At 54.5% G+C, this 15,851-nt stretch overlaps 7 protein-coding genes across 7 annotated transcripts; 4 read left to right on the forward strand and 3 right to left on the reverse strand.

Moving 5' to 3' along the window:
• Positions 1-541: 541 nt before the first annotated feature.
• BU26DRAFT_423670 (FAD/NAD(P)-binding domain-containing protein) lies at positions 542-1,997 on the forward strand (the record flags this gene model as incomplete). The annotated part of the gene is made up of 3 exons (XM_033823524.1): positions 542-620; positions 689-1,303; positions 1,360-1,997. The coding sequence occupies 3 exons, from the start codon at positions 542-544 to the stop codon at positions 1,995-1,997; spliced, it is 1,332 nt and encodes a 443-aa protein (XP_033685955.1).
• A 490-nt stretch (positions 1,998-2,487) lies between these two features.
• Positions 2,488-4,283, reverse strand: BU26DRAFT_422847 (general substrate transporter; the record flags this gene model as incomplete). The annotated part of the gene is made up of 6 exons (XM_033823483.1): positions 2,488-2,741; positions 2,812-3,028; positions 3,080-3,306; positions 3,374-3,818; positions 3,872-4,162; positions 4,212-4,283. 6 exons carry the CDS (start codon positions 4,281-4,283, stop codon positions 2,488-2,490), a joined length of 1,506 nt encoding a protein of 501 aa, XP_033685956.1.
• A 3,693-nt stretch (positions 4,284-7,976) lies between these two features.
• BU26DRAFT_273870 (cytochrome P450) lies at positions 7,977-10,211 on the forward strand. Its single transcript, XM_033821409.1, has 5 exons — positions 7,977-8,224; positions 8,277-8,404; positions 8,452-8,915; positions 8,966-9,737; positions 9,789-10,211. Exons 1-5 carry the CDS (start codon positions 8,066-8,068, stop codon positions 9,955-9,957), a joined length of 1,692 nt encoding a protein of 563 aa, XP_033685957.1. The 5' UTR covers positions 7,977-8,065; the 3' UTR covers positions 9,958-10,211.
• On the reverse strand, positions 10,024-11,634 carry BU26DRAFT_549582 (uncharacterized protein). The gene has a single exon (XM_033832006.1). It carries the CDS (start codon positions 11,623-11,625, stop codon positions 10,465-10,467), a length of 1,161 nt encoding a protein of 386 aa, XP_033685958.1. The 5' UTR covers positions 11,626-11,634; the 3' UTR covers positions 10,024-10,464.
• Positions 11,635-12,436: 802 nt separating this feature from the next.
• BU26DRAFT_562918 (uncharacterized protein) lies at positions 12,437-13,151 on the forward strand (the record flags this gene model as incomplete). The annotated part of the gene is made up of 3 exons (XM_033833091.1): positions 12,437-12,457; positions 12,539-12,657; positions 12,710-13,151. 3 exons carry the CDS (start codon positions 12,437-12,439, stop codon positions 13,149-13,151), a joined length of 582 nt encoding a protein of 193 aa, XP_033685959.1.
• A 109-nt stretch (positions 13,152-13,260) lies between these two features.
• Positions 13,261-14,349, forward strand: BU26DRAFT_273899 (uncharacterized protein). The gene is made up of 3 exons (XM_033821410.1): positions 13,261-13,759; positions 13,811-14,285; positions 14,337-14,349. Exons 1-2 carry the CDS (start codon positions 13,308-13,310, stop codon positions 14,262-14,264), a joined length of 906 nt encoding a protein of 301 aa, XP_033685960.1. The 5' UTR covers positions 13,261-13,307; the 3' UTR covers positions 14,265-14,285; positions 14,337-14,349.
• A 134-nt stretch (positions 14,350-14,483) lies between these two features.
• On the reverse strand, positions 14,484-15,824 carry BU26DRAFT_562920 (uncharacterized protein; the record flags this gene model as incomplete). Its single annotated transcript, XM_033833092.1, has 7 exons — positions 14,484-14,566; positions 14,615-14,734; positions 14,791-14,845; positions 14,900-15,346; positions 15,398-15,456; positions 15,506-15,679; positions 15,734-15,824. The coding sequence occupies 7 exons, from the start codon at positions 15,822-15,824 to the stop codon at positions 14,484-14,486; spliced, it is 1,029 nt and encodes a 342-aa protein (XP_033685961.1).
• Positions 15,825-15,851: the final 27 nt, after the last annotated feature.

The following is a 15,851-nucleotide window of genomic DNA, read 5'->3' on the forward strand; positions in this document are numbered from 1 at the left end:
ACTCTCCCATGTGGGGCCCCCACGCGCGTCCTCAACCTTTGAACACCTCAAGTCACGCGCAACGTCAATCTATTCGGCAGATTTCCTCCGCCCCTCCACCGGCCGCGCCCCGGACAGTCGCGCCGCTACCTCCTGCAGCATACACGCGCCGCGTTTGCCATCCAGAATGCGGTTCCAGAACGGCAGCTGTGTAACCATGCCTCGGCGCGCTTCGGGCATCGGAGGCATGCCACCTAGACCGGGCGAAGGAAGCGAGCATGTCAGCTCATCATCAGGAACGCGAATGGGGTCGGTGCTGCGTGCTTATAGGCTGAAGAAGAGTTGCGAGATCCTGGGTTGCCGAGCCCCACTGTACGCGGACCTGGATATCTTTTCCTCGTAGCTATAGCTAGCTTGCAAGCTTCTCCTACGACGCCATTTTTTCTTCAATTTTCAATTATCTTCCTTGAAAGAGCTTGAATTTTGCAGCGCAATTGAGACTCGAGAAAGCAATTGACGCATGCCCCTCCGCGCAAAGATCAACGAGTCGAAACTGCCCAAGATGACGGCCCAGACGAACGGCGCGCAGGTGAACGGCGCAAAGCCAAAGACCGGCATCAAGGTCATCATTGTAGGCGCAGGTACGTTGCCAAACCTCCAATTGGACTTTTCCCTCCCGAAAGCACCCACCGCTAACTTCGTTTCCCAGGCTTCGGCGGCCTCACAGCAGCCATAGAATGCATCAAGCAAGGCCACACCCCCGTAATCTACGAAGCCTTCCCGGAGCTCAAAATCCTCGGCGACATCATCTCCTTCGGCCCCAACGCCGGTCGCATCTTCTACCGGTGGGCCAACGGCGCGGTGTCCGCCAAGATGCGCAGCATCTCCATCGACCTGACTGAGTACGGCTTCAACATCCACAAGTGGGACACGGGCGAAATCGTCATCAACCAGAAATCGCCGATCAAGGACGAAACGGCGCCCGTGTTCAACGGCCATCGCGGCGAGCTGCACGAGATTGTGTTTAACTACGCAAAGGAGTGCGGCGTGGAGATTAATCTGGGGCATCACGTGGAGAATTACTGGGAGACGGAGGATGCGGCGGGCATTGTGCTTGAGGATGGGACGAAGGTTGAGGGCGATTTGGTGGTCGGGAGTGATGGTGTGAGGAGTAAGGCGAGGACGCTGGTCCTGGGGTATGAGGATAAGCCGAAGTCTTCGGGATATGCGGTGTGGAGAGCGTGGTTTAGCAACAAGGATATGATTGCGGACCCGGAGACGAAGCACTTCTGCGAAAACGGCGATACGTTCAATGGCTGGATAGGTACGTCTCCCCCTCCCACTATCTCATTCCAACCATTTACTAACGAAACGGCGCAGGCCCAGACGTCCACTTCCTCTTCAGCACCATCAAAAACGGCAGCGACTGCTGCTGGGTCCTCACCCACCGCGACGAAGCCGACATCGCCGAATCCTGGTCCTTCCCCGGCTACATCAAAGACGTGAAGAAAGTCCTCGAGGGCTGGGACCCCATGTGCACGAAAATCATCTCCAAGACGCCCGAGCAGCACCTCGTCGACTGGAAGCTCGTCTACCGGGACCCCCTGCCCACCTGGGTATCCGGCTACGGCTCCGCGCCGGGCCACGGCCGCATCTGCCTGCTTGGCGACTCCGCACACCCCTTCCTCCCGACCAGCGCACAGGGCGCGACGCAGGCGCTGGAAGACGGCGTCACGCTCGCGGTGGTGCTGCGCAAAGCGGGCAAGCAGAACATCAAGGGCGCGCTGCGCGCGTATCAGGACATCCGGTACGAGCGCGTGAAGAAGGTGCAGAAGACGGGGGAGACGACGCGCGACATGTGGCACAAGACGGACTGGGCGGAGGTCAAGCGGAACCCGGAGATTATCCAGTTTCCACGCGAGGATTGGATTTTCGAGTTCGATGCTGAGATGTTTACAGAGGAGAATGGGGATGTGGCTATTGCTAAGGCTACGGAGGAGCCAACGGTGGGGGCTTGAGGAGAGGAGTGGTTGAGGCTGGGGAGGGGCGTGCTGTTAGATATCCTGAGATTGCGGACGAGGTTGGAGTGACTGAACGAATGCATCGACCGCTTCACTGCAGCCCCGCATGTGCTCTTCGTGTAACGGAACAAGCATGGAATTTCTCGAAGAAGTGTTCTCCTGCAGCGGAGCATTGGCGCGGGGTGCGTGTAGCCGGGAACCTGGATTGTCCCATCGTCTTCAGCCTGATGAACAGGGCAGTGCGCAGGGCTGAGAGTACGAGGAGACGGACAGTGCCAAGAACAGCCACATGAGGATGTGGAATTGCACAAGTTTCGTATGCGAATCGTGGAAAGCATTCATTCGTCCGTTCATCACTTCATGCCACATTCTAGATAGCCTATACGCGGTTCTAGCAACACATCGTGCACACTTCCCGCCTACCCTTCCCGCCTGTCGCCGATTCGCTCGCACCTTGGGTGTCTGAGGAGCGCCAACCAAAGTGCGCTCACTCAATATGCACCGTAGCCTCCGCAGTAGCCTTCTCGTTACTCCAGACCTTCTCTTCTACAGTGTCACTCTCCCCCACAATCTTCTCATCGCTAACATGCCTTCCCGTGCACACATACTTCCTGAACTTGCGCGCTTGTAGCTTCGCCTCGAACATCTCGTCGATCTCCTCGAGGGTGCGGTTCTTGATCTCGGGCAGGAAGAAGTAGATCCAGACGACAGTGACCAGGCAAGAGGGCCCCCAAATCCAGCCTATTGGGTAGAGTTAGTAAAGACGGAGATGGGGATGAAGATGGAGGAGTGGGAGGAGGTGGTGGCATACCGTATTCAGGGCCCCAGTTCAGAGCATCGGGGTTGATGAAGTATGGCGCTGTGAAGGTGGCGAGCCATGCGCCGGCGAAACCGACCGCGGCTGCGATACCGAAAGTGTAGGACCGGAGACGCTGGGATGGGATCTCGCCGCCCGCAAGCCAGGCGTAGGTTGCGACCATACCGTTGTAGCCGCAGATGTAGATGACGGACATGGCGACGATGACCTTCTCATTGTCAGCACTGAGCGCAGGACGGAGAAGCTAGAGGAGAGTACTCACCTTTCCTGTTCCTACGGTGCCTGGATGCACGTGGTAGACGGCAGCGACGATAAACTGCGAGACACCGCAGATGGCCATGCCGATCATGAGGAAGACGCGTCGGCGGCCGATTTTGGAGATGACGCAGCTGTTGACGATGATGACAAAGACGCCGACAGCGGTGAGGATGCAGGAGTTCTGGAAGGCGTTTCCGACGTGTGCCATCTCGAAGAAGTAGGTTCCGTAAGCTAGGCGAACAGTTAGCGACCGCCGCAGCTACAAGAGATGGCTAAATGCAGGGAAAGGTGGACGTACCGATCATGAACATAGCTCCAGACGCCGCTTGGATGGATACAGCTGCAACAGCCAGGAGAGTCCTTCGCCTATCGACCGGGTTCTTCCAGATATCAATGAAGCTTGCACTAGTCGCTAGCTCCTTCTCGGCGAGGATAGCCGCCTGAATGTCGTCCATCTCTTCTTGCACGGCATCCTGGTGAGGGCGCATCCACATCAGTGACCGGCGAGCCTGGTCGTTCTTCTCCACAAGGAGCAGCCAGCGGGGAGACTCAGGAATGAAGAAGAGGCCAATGGACATCAGGACGGGGACGACATAGATGATGCCAAGCGGAATCAGGTATGAGTCTTTGCCCGGGATGCTGTGCGTTGCGTTGTCGACAACAGTGCCAACAAGGCTGCCGATGGAGGTCCAGGACTGGAAGACGGAGATCATCATACCGCGGTATCGGGCTGGTGTGCTCTCCTGCAAGACGTGAGAAAACTCCCTAGCTGGACGTAAGGAGGCAGGATTCGTACCTGGATGTAGAGCTGTGCAAATGTCATGTACCATCCGTTTGCGATACCGATCAAGAAGCGGCCAGCGTAGATTCCAGACAGATTCGTGGTTAGCATCATAACCAGATTGGAGACGCAGCACAGCAATGATGCCATCCACAGGCAGTGGCGTCGGCCGAGCCACGTTGCAAAGATACCGGCGCTCGACGAACTAACAAAGGCTCCGAGGGTCATCAACGAGGAGATGAGCTGCTGTCGTCCCGGGGAGATGTTGTAGCCAATGGGGCTGCTGGGGTCTTTGTTGCCGAAGACCTGAGAATGCTGTTAGAGATGCCGCTGTGCAATTGCCCTGAGGACGTACCTCCAGGAAGCCAGGCATGGCTTGAAGACCGCCGATAGCGCTGAAATCAATGCCATACTGGAACGGACACATAGACACAAGGGTGCAGGCGAGTATACATTTCCAGTTCTCCAAGAGGCCCACGCCCGTTGACCTTTCGATATTAGGCATGGTGCTGGCTCCGGTGAACGATAGTTACAGCGTGGAAGAATGTTTGAGTGACTGGGGAAAAAAAGAAGTTCGGACGACAGTGCTCCTTCACGATGAGGGCCTGGAGGAAGAAGGGTGCAAAGACGAGACGTCTGCAGAACTTGTATGCAGTCGCTCGAATGGAGGTGCGCGTGCGGCTGCACGGTCCAGTCAATTCGTTTTCATATCCAACTGCAGATCGCCTGAACAGCAATATCTGCCGACGATCTATGCATGCCAAAGCGGGTTCTACCCCGGACTCGGCTGCAAACTAATATGTGGGGATGCGGGGGATAGGGTGTATTTAGCCAATCATACCTCCCTCGCCGACACGAAACCCATCGCGCGTTTCCAAAAGGATAGTGTGGGGTAAGCATTCGTATTGGCATCCTGGAGATATTGAGGCGAACTTATCAGGAACTTGATGTTAACCCACCACGACACATGCGCGTGGACGGTCTGGACAGGGTACCATGCACGTCCTAACGGCTATACCGCCGCATCGGGTTGATAAGGCCGTGTACCATGTAAGCGTACGCCCAGCGTAGACGCTAACCTATCGTCTGTGAGCTGGATTATCAAGGTTGCGATGGAGATGATTCTCAAATCGCTCAGGTAGTGGTTGGGGGGAAAGTGGCCGAAGGGGCGCGCTGCGGCAACGTGTCTCAATCAGTTGTTTGTAAGAGTACGGCAGGGGACCCGGAGAGAATAGCCTTAACCCCTGCAAAGGGCATATGGCGCGTCAAAGCGATGCTGGAAGCGAGGTATGCATTCGTGGCAATGAGCCAGTTCAACCTTTTCGATGGACCGGGCACTTGGCGGAGGTGAGAGACACGAATCGAGACTTTCTCGCCTGTAAGAGCTACAGGATTAGTTGCCGACACTTAGCTCGTCGTTGGTCGAGAGTCCAGGCCCGTGCCCAAAGATAGACATGCGAGTCTGGCATCCGTGTAGGCCGTCGGGTATAGGGCGGCTGGATCGGGCATTTTGCATATTCCAGATCCTTGGTATACCAGTAGCAGCCTCGTCCACGTGTGTACAAGCTTGCTTCGAAGCACTTTTTGGGCTGAAGCCGCACCGTTAGTGCTCCTTCGGCAGTTGTAGCTTGATAAACGCGTGGCCTTGCGATCTGCGTGGCGCTGTACCGAGCCTCTGCCCAGTACCTAATCCGACAAGGCCTGAGTCAAGATAGCCACGTTGTGATGGGAGCGATACAGGCACTCGTCTTGGCTGGGCAAGAGTTCGCCATAGCTACTCTGGGACGTCCCACACGAAGAGCGGGGCGTGGAGTATGTGCCGATGCCAGAGAGTATAGAGACGTTCATTGGGTTGACAGTCGGCGTCCACAGAGCGGACGAGTTGTATGCAGACGAGTCGAAGCAGTCGCTGCTTCGCGATAAGTCCAGTGTCTAAATCAGACTTAGGCTCCCCAAGGATGCTCTGTTGAAGCTTTGTTATTGAGGCATAGTCTTTGGCCAGCCGTCGGCTGGACTAAAAGAAGCGCGGAGCCTTCAGAGATTGTCATCACATATATGTGTAAATGTTCCTTGAACGATTCCTTCATGCGACCTTTGCCGCCCTTCTTATCCCCATGACCACACGATCTTCCGGACCAAGGGTCTCATACTCTACGAGCGCGAATCCGTTGTACGCTTCATCCTTTCCAATTGCCGGTGCTTATTCGTCCCATTGTAGGTGTTCATCTCGTATCGCTGCCATTTCAAACTTCTTCGTGCCGAGTTAGTGTCCCGGACGCTACTGCACGGGAAAAAGTTGAAGGCAAAGTATTCGATATCGAGGTTAGCAAGGGCCCCGAAGAATACCATCTGAGTATTTGTATGGTATAGCTGGACATCGTCGAGCGAGAGACGGCGGAGCGTGCGGGCGTGGCAGTGGAGGACTCGGCCCATGCGCATCGGATAAGAGGCCGCCGGGTCTTTGAATTCGAGCGTTTCTAGCGAAAGGGCGGTTGAGTGCAGAGTTCTGTAAGTAGTGCTCCGGACATCGATTCAATGTGCTACCGACAATTACTGTCTCTCCTCATCCTATCGGCGAGCGATAGGCTGTGCTTCAGGCTGCTGGTTCCACGCATCGCTCTGGGGATGGGGTAAATCACCACCTTGATAGACCGTTGGGTTGCCGTAGAAATCTAATTGTAGGGTGAGACCCCGGAGTGAGCCGTAATACCGCGTGTCGGGTAATAGCGAGCTCAGGATGAATGTTGTCGAGGCAAAGGCGAACGGAAAGACTTTGTAAATGCTCATCGAAGTCTGTAAAACCATGGATCTCGAAGCTGCGGAATAGTATTTCTGCGCCTCGAATGGCTTAAAAGACGTGTTGACGGTCGCATGTTGCCCACGCCTGATGAACGACCAGCCGCGAGGCACTAAAGATGGACGTCAACCACAAATGAGTCCTGCAGCATGGACCCGGATATGCTTCAGCGCTGGAGATGTATGGAGACCCGCGCGCTGATACAGCGGAAGCCATGAAGGCAGTGGTCGTCGAAATGGATGAGGTCCGCGCGCAGTCGAGCGATGCGGCCACTCTCGATCGGCCTGAAATGTATAGTGCCTAAGCGATGATCCCGAGCCCGCCGAGCAATTAGATATGACTGTGCGTCGAGGGCCGTCATGTATGCGGCAAAGCGGGATCCGGAAAATTCTTCTCGACGCTGTAGGCTCGATTTCGAAGTACTGACCTTCCTCTGCGAGAAGAAGTGTTTCACCTGGCAGCGTTAGCAGAAGCCCTATACAGGAGGTAGTCAGCCATACAAAGACGTAGTCGTCTCCGTGATATGTGCTTCTGCAGGAGGTCAAGCGGAGCTTCAAGATACTACTGTCGTCTGGATATCTGGCTATGTTATACAGGACTTCGCGAGAGCCCGGCGAGCAATACGATGATAGGAGCCATGTCGACACCAGCCCTGAGTGAGACAGAGCGAGAGACGGAGGGTGGTTAGGATCGAGACGAATCTAAGACGGTTGGTGTTCTGTGTTCCGACAGTGGACGAGATATCGGCTTGTGGCTGATGGGACGCGCCTGTCCTAGATAGCGCGCCTGCGGGCATCACGTCAGCTCGTGACTTTCATCTTAACATCACCAGCACGTCTTCTCCCGCCCATATCATCCCAAACTGGATGAGCTTCTCTTCTTTCCCCGCCGCGGGTGTTGGGGGCATCAACGCGCCGCCGAAGGCTGTGCTGAGGCCGGTGGGAGAGCTCGCGTCCCGCATGGCCTTTCGCGCCGCGCCATCATCGCGCCGAGATCTAACGGCTTCGAGAAGCGTCAGAGAACACACCGCGCAGCCCGCGGGAACGCACAATGCAGACTAGCATTGTGGTAGGTTAATGGCAGACCCAAGAAGCACGGAAGAAGAGCGGCTTTCGGCCGTTCCAACAGCGAGGTGCCAATTTGCCGGCCATATTGCCCCACCGCGACAATGTGGGGTTGCTGTATTTCTCCCGCTTCAGCACGATGACAAACGTCCAACGCAGATAGGCGCATCGAAGAGGAATCGCTTCTCTATCGAGAACGCTTCTGCGCGGGTGATTGGCCGCTCGGTAATCCAGGTGATTTCGCGCTTCGAATCCGGGCCGTGGGCTTGCAACCTGGACTTCAACAGCTTGGGACGACTTCAACTCCAAGTCTCGACGTAGGATTTCCAACGCTGGCGAGTAAGAGTGATGGCTATCGAGCAGCTTTTCGAGGCACTGCCTCTACATTACCTGCAGCATGGTATCTCCAAGTTTGGCGCAGGGAATGTTGCCCTTGCAGTCCTTCTTACGGCAGCTCTGGGCGTGCTTGCAGACTATGCCTGGATGCTATATCTGAGGTCAAAGATGGTCAGCCTCAACCTCACATCAAAAAGTATCATGTGTACTAACTAAATAACAGCCCCCAGGGCCCATGCCCTGGCCTATCGTCGGAAACACGTTCCAACTTCCAGACACCAAGCCTTGGATATACTTTGAGGATCTATCCAAAAAGTACAATACGCCATTGATTACTTACTGGATAGGAAGGTTAGCCATTGCAGAGAACCCCTATGGCAACGCTGATTTGGAGCCAGGAACCCTACCGTGTGGATTAACGATGCGTGGACGGCCAGCGAACTCCTTGACAAGCGGGCGGGTATCTACTGCTCCCGTCCTCGAATGCTCGTCTTTGCCGAACTGGGTGCGTGTCAGAGCAATCTCGTCAACATGATCACTACGACCCAAGCAGAAAGAGACCGTTTCCGAGTTCAGCGCAAGCTCATGCACCAGGGCGTCGGCATCCAGCAAGTGAAGCGCTACCGTGACTTTCAAAATGATGAAAGCAAAGTAGTTGCCTATGATCTACTCAAGACCCCCGAGGATTACGTGGCGCACTTTGAGCGCTATGCAACCAGCGTTGTGTCTATCATTGGTTTTGGTAGGAGAGTGGGGGACCCCAAGGATCCCATCATTACCGAAGTCATTGCTGTCATGCATCGAGCGGCGGACCTCAATGTGCCAGGGAAGACCTTCCCAATGCTTCTTGAGACATTTCCGGGTAAGGTTCAGGGCGAAACCCTCGCGCATATTTGGACTAACAGTCTGCAGTGCTTGCTAAAGTCCCTACCGAAATTGCGCCTTGGAAACACGGTCTCGGACGCCGTGGCAAGTCTCATCGTGGGCATGACTTCTTCTACTCGCTTGCTGTCGAAGCCAACGAGAACCCGGGACACGATGACTGCTACTCCAAAATGCTCTTCAAGGAACAGGCCAAGTACAACCTCAAGCCACAGGAGATATCCGCTCTGGCCGGCAACCTCTTCGGTGCTGGAAGCGACACTTCCAGCAGCACTCTTATCACCGCCGTACTCGCAATGCGCGCTTTCCCTGAGACTCTCATTCACGCTTGGGAAGAGCTTGATCGCGTTGTCGGTGAAGACAGGAGCCCTTCATTCGAGGACGATGCCGATCTTCCCTACATGCGCGCTTTTGTGAAGGAAGTATTCCGATGGCGGTCCGTGGCGATCATTGGAGGCCAACCGCATGCTCCAGTACAGGATGACTACTACAATGGCTGGCTCATTCCCAAATCGACCTGGGTGCAAGGCAACGTGTGGGCAATCCACCGAAACGAGCGCGAATTCCCAGACCCTGACCGTTTCAACCCGAGCCGCTTCATGAAAGACAGCCCGGACGCACGACCATTCCCTGGAGAGCGAGGGTATATGACCTTCGGCTGGGGCAGAAGGGTATGCTCCGGTCAAGCGCTCGCGGAACAGGGCACCTGGTTGACGGTTGCGCGACTCGTATGGGGCTTTAAGATCGAGCCCGCGCTTGACGAGAGCGGAAAGCCGATTCCAGTCGACATATTCGACTACACGTGAGTATTCCGATCCATTGCTCGGGAAGTTGCAGTACTGACTCGTAACAGAAACGGGCTCAACATGCGTCCACAACCCTTCAAGGTCAGCATCAAGCCACGAAGCGAGCGCATCCGTCAGGCTATCGTTCGAGAAGGGGAGCAAGCTCTAGCAAACCTTGCCCAGTACGAAGGCCAGACGAAGCACCGTATGAGCACGTTCTACAAGAAGAATAGGTGATTAGCAACGCTATCCCCGGTCTCGAGCATTCCTCTGGCCGGCCAGGAGAGAGCTTGGCTGGCGTTTGCTGTACTCATTTGGTCACTTAATATCAAGAGAGTTCTCCTATGGTGCATAACTGTGTTATGCTTGTGCGAGAGTACAACTCGGCTTAAGTTTGTCAGCAGCGGGTGTAAGCTTAGCTCTGAAGGATAAGAGTCCCCAGGTTGTGAATACAGATCACTCGAGTCCGTTACTCTTACTCTTAACGCGCACTGTCGTTTCTCCCGTGTCCAAGTTTACGTTGCCTGACATCTACATTGTCATCTTCCTCACGTGGCAATTCTTCCCGACATTTGCGGCGAAAGTTAACCAAATAAGAAGGGCACGAACGGACGCAATGGCTGTTGAGATCGATGCAAATGAATGGAGTCCCACATATATCCAATTTCATTAGCATTATATATGCGATCCTCTATGATCGCTATCTTTTGTACATAGGGAAGGAAAGCAAGACAGTCCGCCTCGTCATGCGTACCGCGGCCCAGCACTCTTCTCGTTGCTGCTCGATGCTGCAGCCTGCTGGGGCGGCGTCGGATATGGCCGCAGCGGACTTCGCTGAGGGGGATATATGGGCATCTGCTGTGGCGGCATCATCTGCGGGGCCATGGACATCATCTGCGGAGCCATGGGCCTCATCTGCGCCGCGCCCGGTGGCTGTATGATAGCCCCCGTCCGGACCATATTCATGACGATATCCGCTGCCAGCTGCTCCGCCTCCTTGCTAACCTTCCTCGAATTCCTGTAATGTGTATCCACGCAGGCAAAGACGAAAAGCGCCAGATGCGCGACCAGGGAGATGAACTGGCACACGCAAGACGTCAGCTCGATGTTGAAGCGCAGGTTCTTGCCCCTCCACAGCTCGTTGACGTATGCGTCCTGCTCGGCGCAAGTTGAAAAGTCGGACGTGGAGTAGTAGCTACTACTCCCGCTGCAGTCGCGTGGCTGGTTGCTGTAGTACGAGTCGTCCGAGGCCTCCCACACCCACGTGCCGTTGCTCGGTATGTACTGGTAGTACCCGTAGCTCGAGTAATAATACCCCAGACTCCCATCTTGACCCCAGTCCACCACGCTCATGACCGCGACAACCGCAAACATTGCCGTTGGTATGAAAGCCAGCCAGAGTATCAGATCGATGCCGACGCGTACACCGGGGTGGACGGGTCTATTCGTATGCCGTAGCAGGAAGACGAGGATACAGATGGCGCTCCAAATGACGGAGATGGTGAAGGTGATGAGGCCCCACGGGATTGACCACGAATCTTCTAAGTCGTACAGGAAGTCGTAGGTGTTGTGGGTGTATTTCGAAACTGCCCACGCTGTGCAGCCAATGCCTATGATGCCGACGAGAATGGTGATGGCGCGCAGGCCGAGCTGCCAAGGCCAGTGGGCATCGCCAGCTCTGAGCTTTTCGCGGAAGGTTTGCGGCGGGACGGGCGCGGGTGTCGCGAAGTTCAGTATGTGTGGAGGAGGAGCTATGGGCGTGGTGGGTTGTCGTGCCTGTGCCTGTGCCGGTAGAGGTGTCGCGGGTGTGGCTTGAGGCGCTGGCGCTGGTTGGGATGCTTGCGCAGACGGCGTGATCTGCGCTGGCGGGGTGGGCGCTGGTTGTGGGGAAGGGGTTTGAGACATTATAATTATGTATACGAAAAGCGAATGGACGCGTAATGTACGCCGATGAAGAAAGGAATGGCCGAAGAAAGACGAGCGAGAAGGGAGAAAAGAAAAGGTCTAACGATAGGAGGCTATGTTGCAGAGTTGCCTGAAGGATTCTCGTACCGAGATGAGGTCGGCCGGAAGAACGTCTTGCCGGGACTCGGACCGAGACGCCAGTTTCGCCACCTCTACTACGCACACACACTCACACTCCGCCCCATTGTCGCCTGCGACATTGCCATACACATGGATACTCTACACGTATTGCGACGAACAGTCATGGTCTCTGCTTTTATCTCCTATTGAAGACCCTCGGGTCCTTCTTTACGGTATCCCCTGCCAGATATCCTTGGCGGGTATTCGTATAGTTAGGTAGCAGTACCAGAGCTCAAGCATCGAAGGCATCTACCTTCACTAATTCGGTTTCTTCGTATATAAGACATATAAAGGTAGGCAACTACGTTCCTCGTGTCAATTTCTATCCTCTCCATCTGCTTTACGTTACTGCTCCTCCTTTCAGCAACTTTCCCTTCTGTCCGCTTCCAAATGACGGCCAGCAAGGGCCGCCCCAAGCACCGGTTCTCCCATTTCTTCTTCTGCCCTAGATGTCCTTTCTCGCTTGTTTCTAGGCGCCGAAAGGCCTCTTGGAGCCGGAAACCGAGAGCACAGCGTGCCGCTCGTGATGGCTCAAACAACCAACAAAGCCACGCCATTCCCCCTTCCTCTGGACCCGATGCCTCTTTTGCACATACGCCTCAGCCACGAAGGCCTCTAACGCCTCCATTCAATGGCACAGACATCGACCCTTGTGTCTTACCCCAAACGCAGTCACCATTCCTTACGAAATTGCCACTGGAACTGCGTCGACTCGTCTACGAACGCGCGCTAGGGGGTCGTTTCCTTAGGCTTGGACGAAAAGAAGTTGGTCTGCTCTCACGATCAGCACACCCCCGGCTCCGCGTCGGATCTAGAGCTGTTCCTCCCGTTACTGAGGACTTGTCGTCAAATGTAAGCGGGAGGATTCCAATAATGATTTCATGTGGTGTTAATCATCTCCCAGATACTCCGAAGCCATCGAAACCCTCTACAGCAACAACAGCCTCCACATCACAGCATGTATATGCTACGAAGACGGATTCTCCGACCGTTGTCTCACGCGCCCCTTCCTCCCCAAGCGCTTGCAGCAAGTGCGCAACTTGCACATAGTCTGGCGCATGCCGAGCTCCTGGTTCAGTGTAGTCATTTTCCACCACTTCTGGCTGCATATGTGGCCCGTCTTGCAGCAGATTACTGGACTGCGCGAGTTACACACACAGATTCAGGGTTCGAGGTCTAGGCTCTCCCGTCCGTATTGGTTCGAGGACGAGGCGGAAATCCTGGAGCCCGTGAAGACGGTGACCAGGCCGGAGAAGTTCGTCGTAGTGTTGCCGTTTAGGGTTTGTTCCACCCAGATGGACTTCGGAGAGTCGAAGTGCGTGTTCAGACTGCCGGACGATGCTTGAGGGCTGTTTTGCGGCGTTGGCTGAGGTGGTTTGTGATTGGCTCGCTTGTTGGGGCAGCTGTGCCACATAGCCTTCATCTCAGAGATGTTTGAACCCCTCTTTTACCTTTTCCTACCCTTTCCTCTTTGAATCGCGCCTTCTACGACGCCAGCTACAATGACCCGCCATGCCCCTGTGCCCATCGGTTGTTGGATCGCCTATTGTGCGTTGTCCGCCGTCGCATGGACCTGCTGTTTGCCATGCACACTTGTCCTGTGCTGGCCCAAGTCGGATCGCAACACCAAAGGTCCGGATGAGGAAGTGCAGATACTACCTTTAAGGCAGAGGTCGCTCACTCTACCTTTAGGGCAACCGGACTCCTCACAGATAATCACTTCGGATCAATCGCAGTCGTCCTTGGTCGCTAAGCTGCCGTTGGAGCTACGCGAGGAGATCTATCGACACGCTCTGGGAGGCCTCCAAATCCATATACTTATCTGTGGCTATAAGCGGCTCAAGCTCTGTGGCTATCGCTGTGGGCTCTCACGGTGCCGTCACGACGTATTCGATCCGAGAGCGTTGCACGATCTGAACCTTTCGACCGCCGTTCTCAGAACCTGCCGCCTGATGTATGGAAGATATAGATACCATGAAGGATCACGTTAGCTGATGGCTCTCAGATACTCCGAAGCTATTAAGCTTCTCTACTCTGCCAACAACTTTGCCGTAACTTCATACGGCCAGAAGTACTTTCCGTTGCCATATCTCCCGAAGATCCTTCTTCCTCAACGGCTACGGTCGATACGAGACTTATCTATCTCCTGGGATGCAACTCCACACTTTAACCTCTCGGAGAATGGCGACGCTGGTTCGCAACAGTGGTATGACTCTTGGCACGCTTTAAGTCAGATGACCGGTCTTCGTAACCTGTTCATTCATATTGGGCTCGACTACTTCAAGTACTCTCCCTCGGTCTATGTCCTAAACATATGGACAGAAAGAGAGGCGCAAATGTTCGAACCTGTCAAGGCTGTCCAGGCTCCTGAGTCCTTCGTTATTGTCCTACCCGATCGGAGATGCTCCACAGACTTGGATGTCGGCACAACTAAGTGTATATTTCGTGTGCCTGATTGAGGCGCAACGGCACCCGCATCGGTGAGCTCATATTCACGTTCATCAGTTTCGTTTCTCTTCTCACAGTATCAGAATCAGCACGTTATATCAAGCCACAACGCCAACTGGTCCCTTCATTACTAGAATACAGGTCTCAAAATAGCAGAACCATGACGGCACGTAGCACATTCACAAGCTTGAAGGTCCGCCCGCGACACAGTGAAACCCAACGCAGTGAACTCATTTACTAGGGCCGGCCACATCGGGCTTATCGACCGTGCCATCTTCGTAGAACCGGAAGCCTTGACCCCTTGCATTGATTGCTGGAGCCGTTAGTGTACATATTCCAATCAATGATAAACGTTTCTCACCGGAGGCGAATAGGGCAAACGAGTCAGCGTTCGAATATGGGCCTAGCACCCAGGCCGATCTGTCTTCTGATCTGACTTCATTTGCTTCGACTTGGGCAATTCTCAAACAGTTTCTCCAACCTGCGCTATTGTCAGATTTTCGACGTCACCAAGCTGAAGTAAGAATGGGAGCTTACCGTAACCTTCCCAATCTCCAACGTCTATGATTCTGTCATTGTGGGCGTGAGCAAGCTGCAAATCCCGTCAGTAAGGCCTTTTGCTGACGAGGTCCTGGTCAGCGTTTACCTCATGCGCTATCAGCTTATCGAAAAGAAATATGGTATCCGCCATTGTAAAATCGCGTTCGAGGATCCTCTCTTTCAACTTTACGAGCCTTGCCACCTTCCCCACTCCCCACGTCTTCCAAGAATGAGAGTCCTTGAATGCTTTCTCGTTGACATAGTCTAGGAACCATGGGCAGATTTGGATCTGAGTGGTGCTAGGCATGTTCATCGTTATGGCCAGCGTGGCCTGCTTGCCCCAGTCCGACATATGTCGACTAACACCAAACTTCTTGCATTCTTCCTCCGGATTATAGGAGCCCCCGTTGACGCCTCTCACAATGGCCATGTGACGTTTCGCTTGGCCAGAGCCTGGTGGGGACATAACCTTGTCTACCCAGACGACCTCGGCTGGTTGCCCCTGCTCAGTGATTGTGCGCTTTTCGAATCGGTTCGTGTCGCAGTAGAACTCCTTAATTGCAAGTTAGCTGCGTGGTCTAAAGCAGTCACTTCCGCAACTTACAACGTTCGGAAACGCGCTATCTCCCTCCTGTGCCCAATCGTTGATCCTATTGTAGACCCCTTTTTGTACTGATCAGAAAAGCGCTGTCTCAAGTAATATACTACTCACTAGCAAGTTCAGCCTGAGCAAGTTCATAGTTCTCAGACGGGGTGAAGAGCCACTTCATCAGGTCTTTGACCTCGTCGTCGACGTTGTTGATGTCTTGGACGGCGACAGCGTCGTACGCGGACTGGACGAGCCCGAAACCTGCTGCGACCATGTTCTTGACGAAATCTAGGTTTGCTTCGAGGAAACATGAGCGGGTGCAACTATAGAAGGGATCTGAAGTAGACTGACCGTTACAGCTCGCATCGATAGTATACGCGGAGGCGATGCTCCAAAGTACGGAATGCAAGAGAAGAAGACCGAAAGCAGCAGATGGGGACATGTTGGAGGGACTGCTTTGAAGAGACGT

This window comes from Trematosphaeria pertusa (genome assembly GCF_010094035.1).
Source record: "Trematosphaeria pertusa strain CBS 122368 unplaced genomic scaffold BU26scaffold_5, whole genome shotgun sequence".
In the NCBI taxonomy this organism is placed as follows: domain Eukaryota; kingdom Fungi; phylum Ascomycota; class Dothideomycetes; order Pleosporales; family Trematosphaeriaceae; genus Trematosphaeria; species Trematosphaeria pertusa.

Coding starts and splice junctions, on each gene's coding strand:
- BU26DRAFT_273870 (XM_033821409.1), top strand. CDS start 8,066: ATGGCTATCGAGCAGCTTTTCGAGGCACTGCCTCTACATTACCTGCAG. Junction 8,225..8,276: donor TATATCTGAGGTCAAAGATG/GTCAGCCTCAAC, acceptor ACTAAATAACAG/CCCCCAGGGCCCATGCCCTG. Junction 9,738..9,788: donor GTCGACATATTCGACTACAC/GTGAGTATTCCG, acceptor GACTCGTAACAG/AAACGGGCTCAACATGCGTC.
- BU26DRAFT_549582 (XM_033832006.1), bottom strand. CDS start 11,625: ATGTCTCAAACCCCTTCCCCACAACCAGCGCCCACCCCGCCAGCGCAG.
- BU26DRAFT_273899 (XM_033821410.1), top strand. CDS start 13,308: ATGACCCGCCATGCCCCTGTGCCCATCGGTTGTTGGATCGCCTATTGT. Junction 13,760..13,810: donor CTCAGAACCTGCCGCCTGAT/GTATGGAAGATA, acceptor GATGGCTCTCAG/ATACTCCGAAGCTATTAAGC.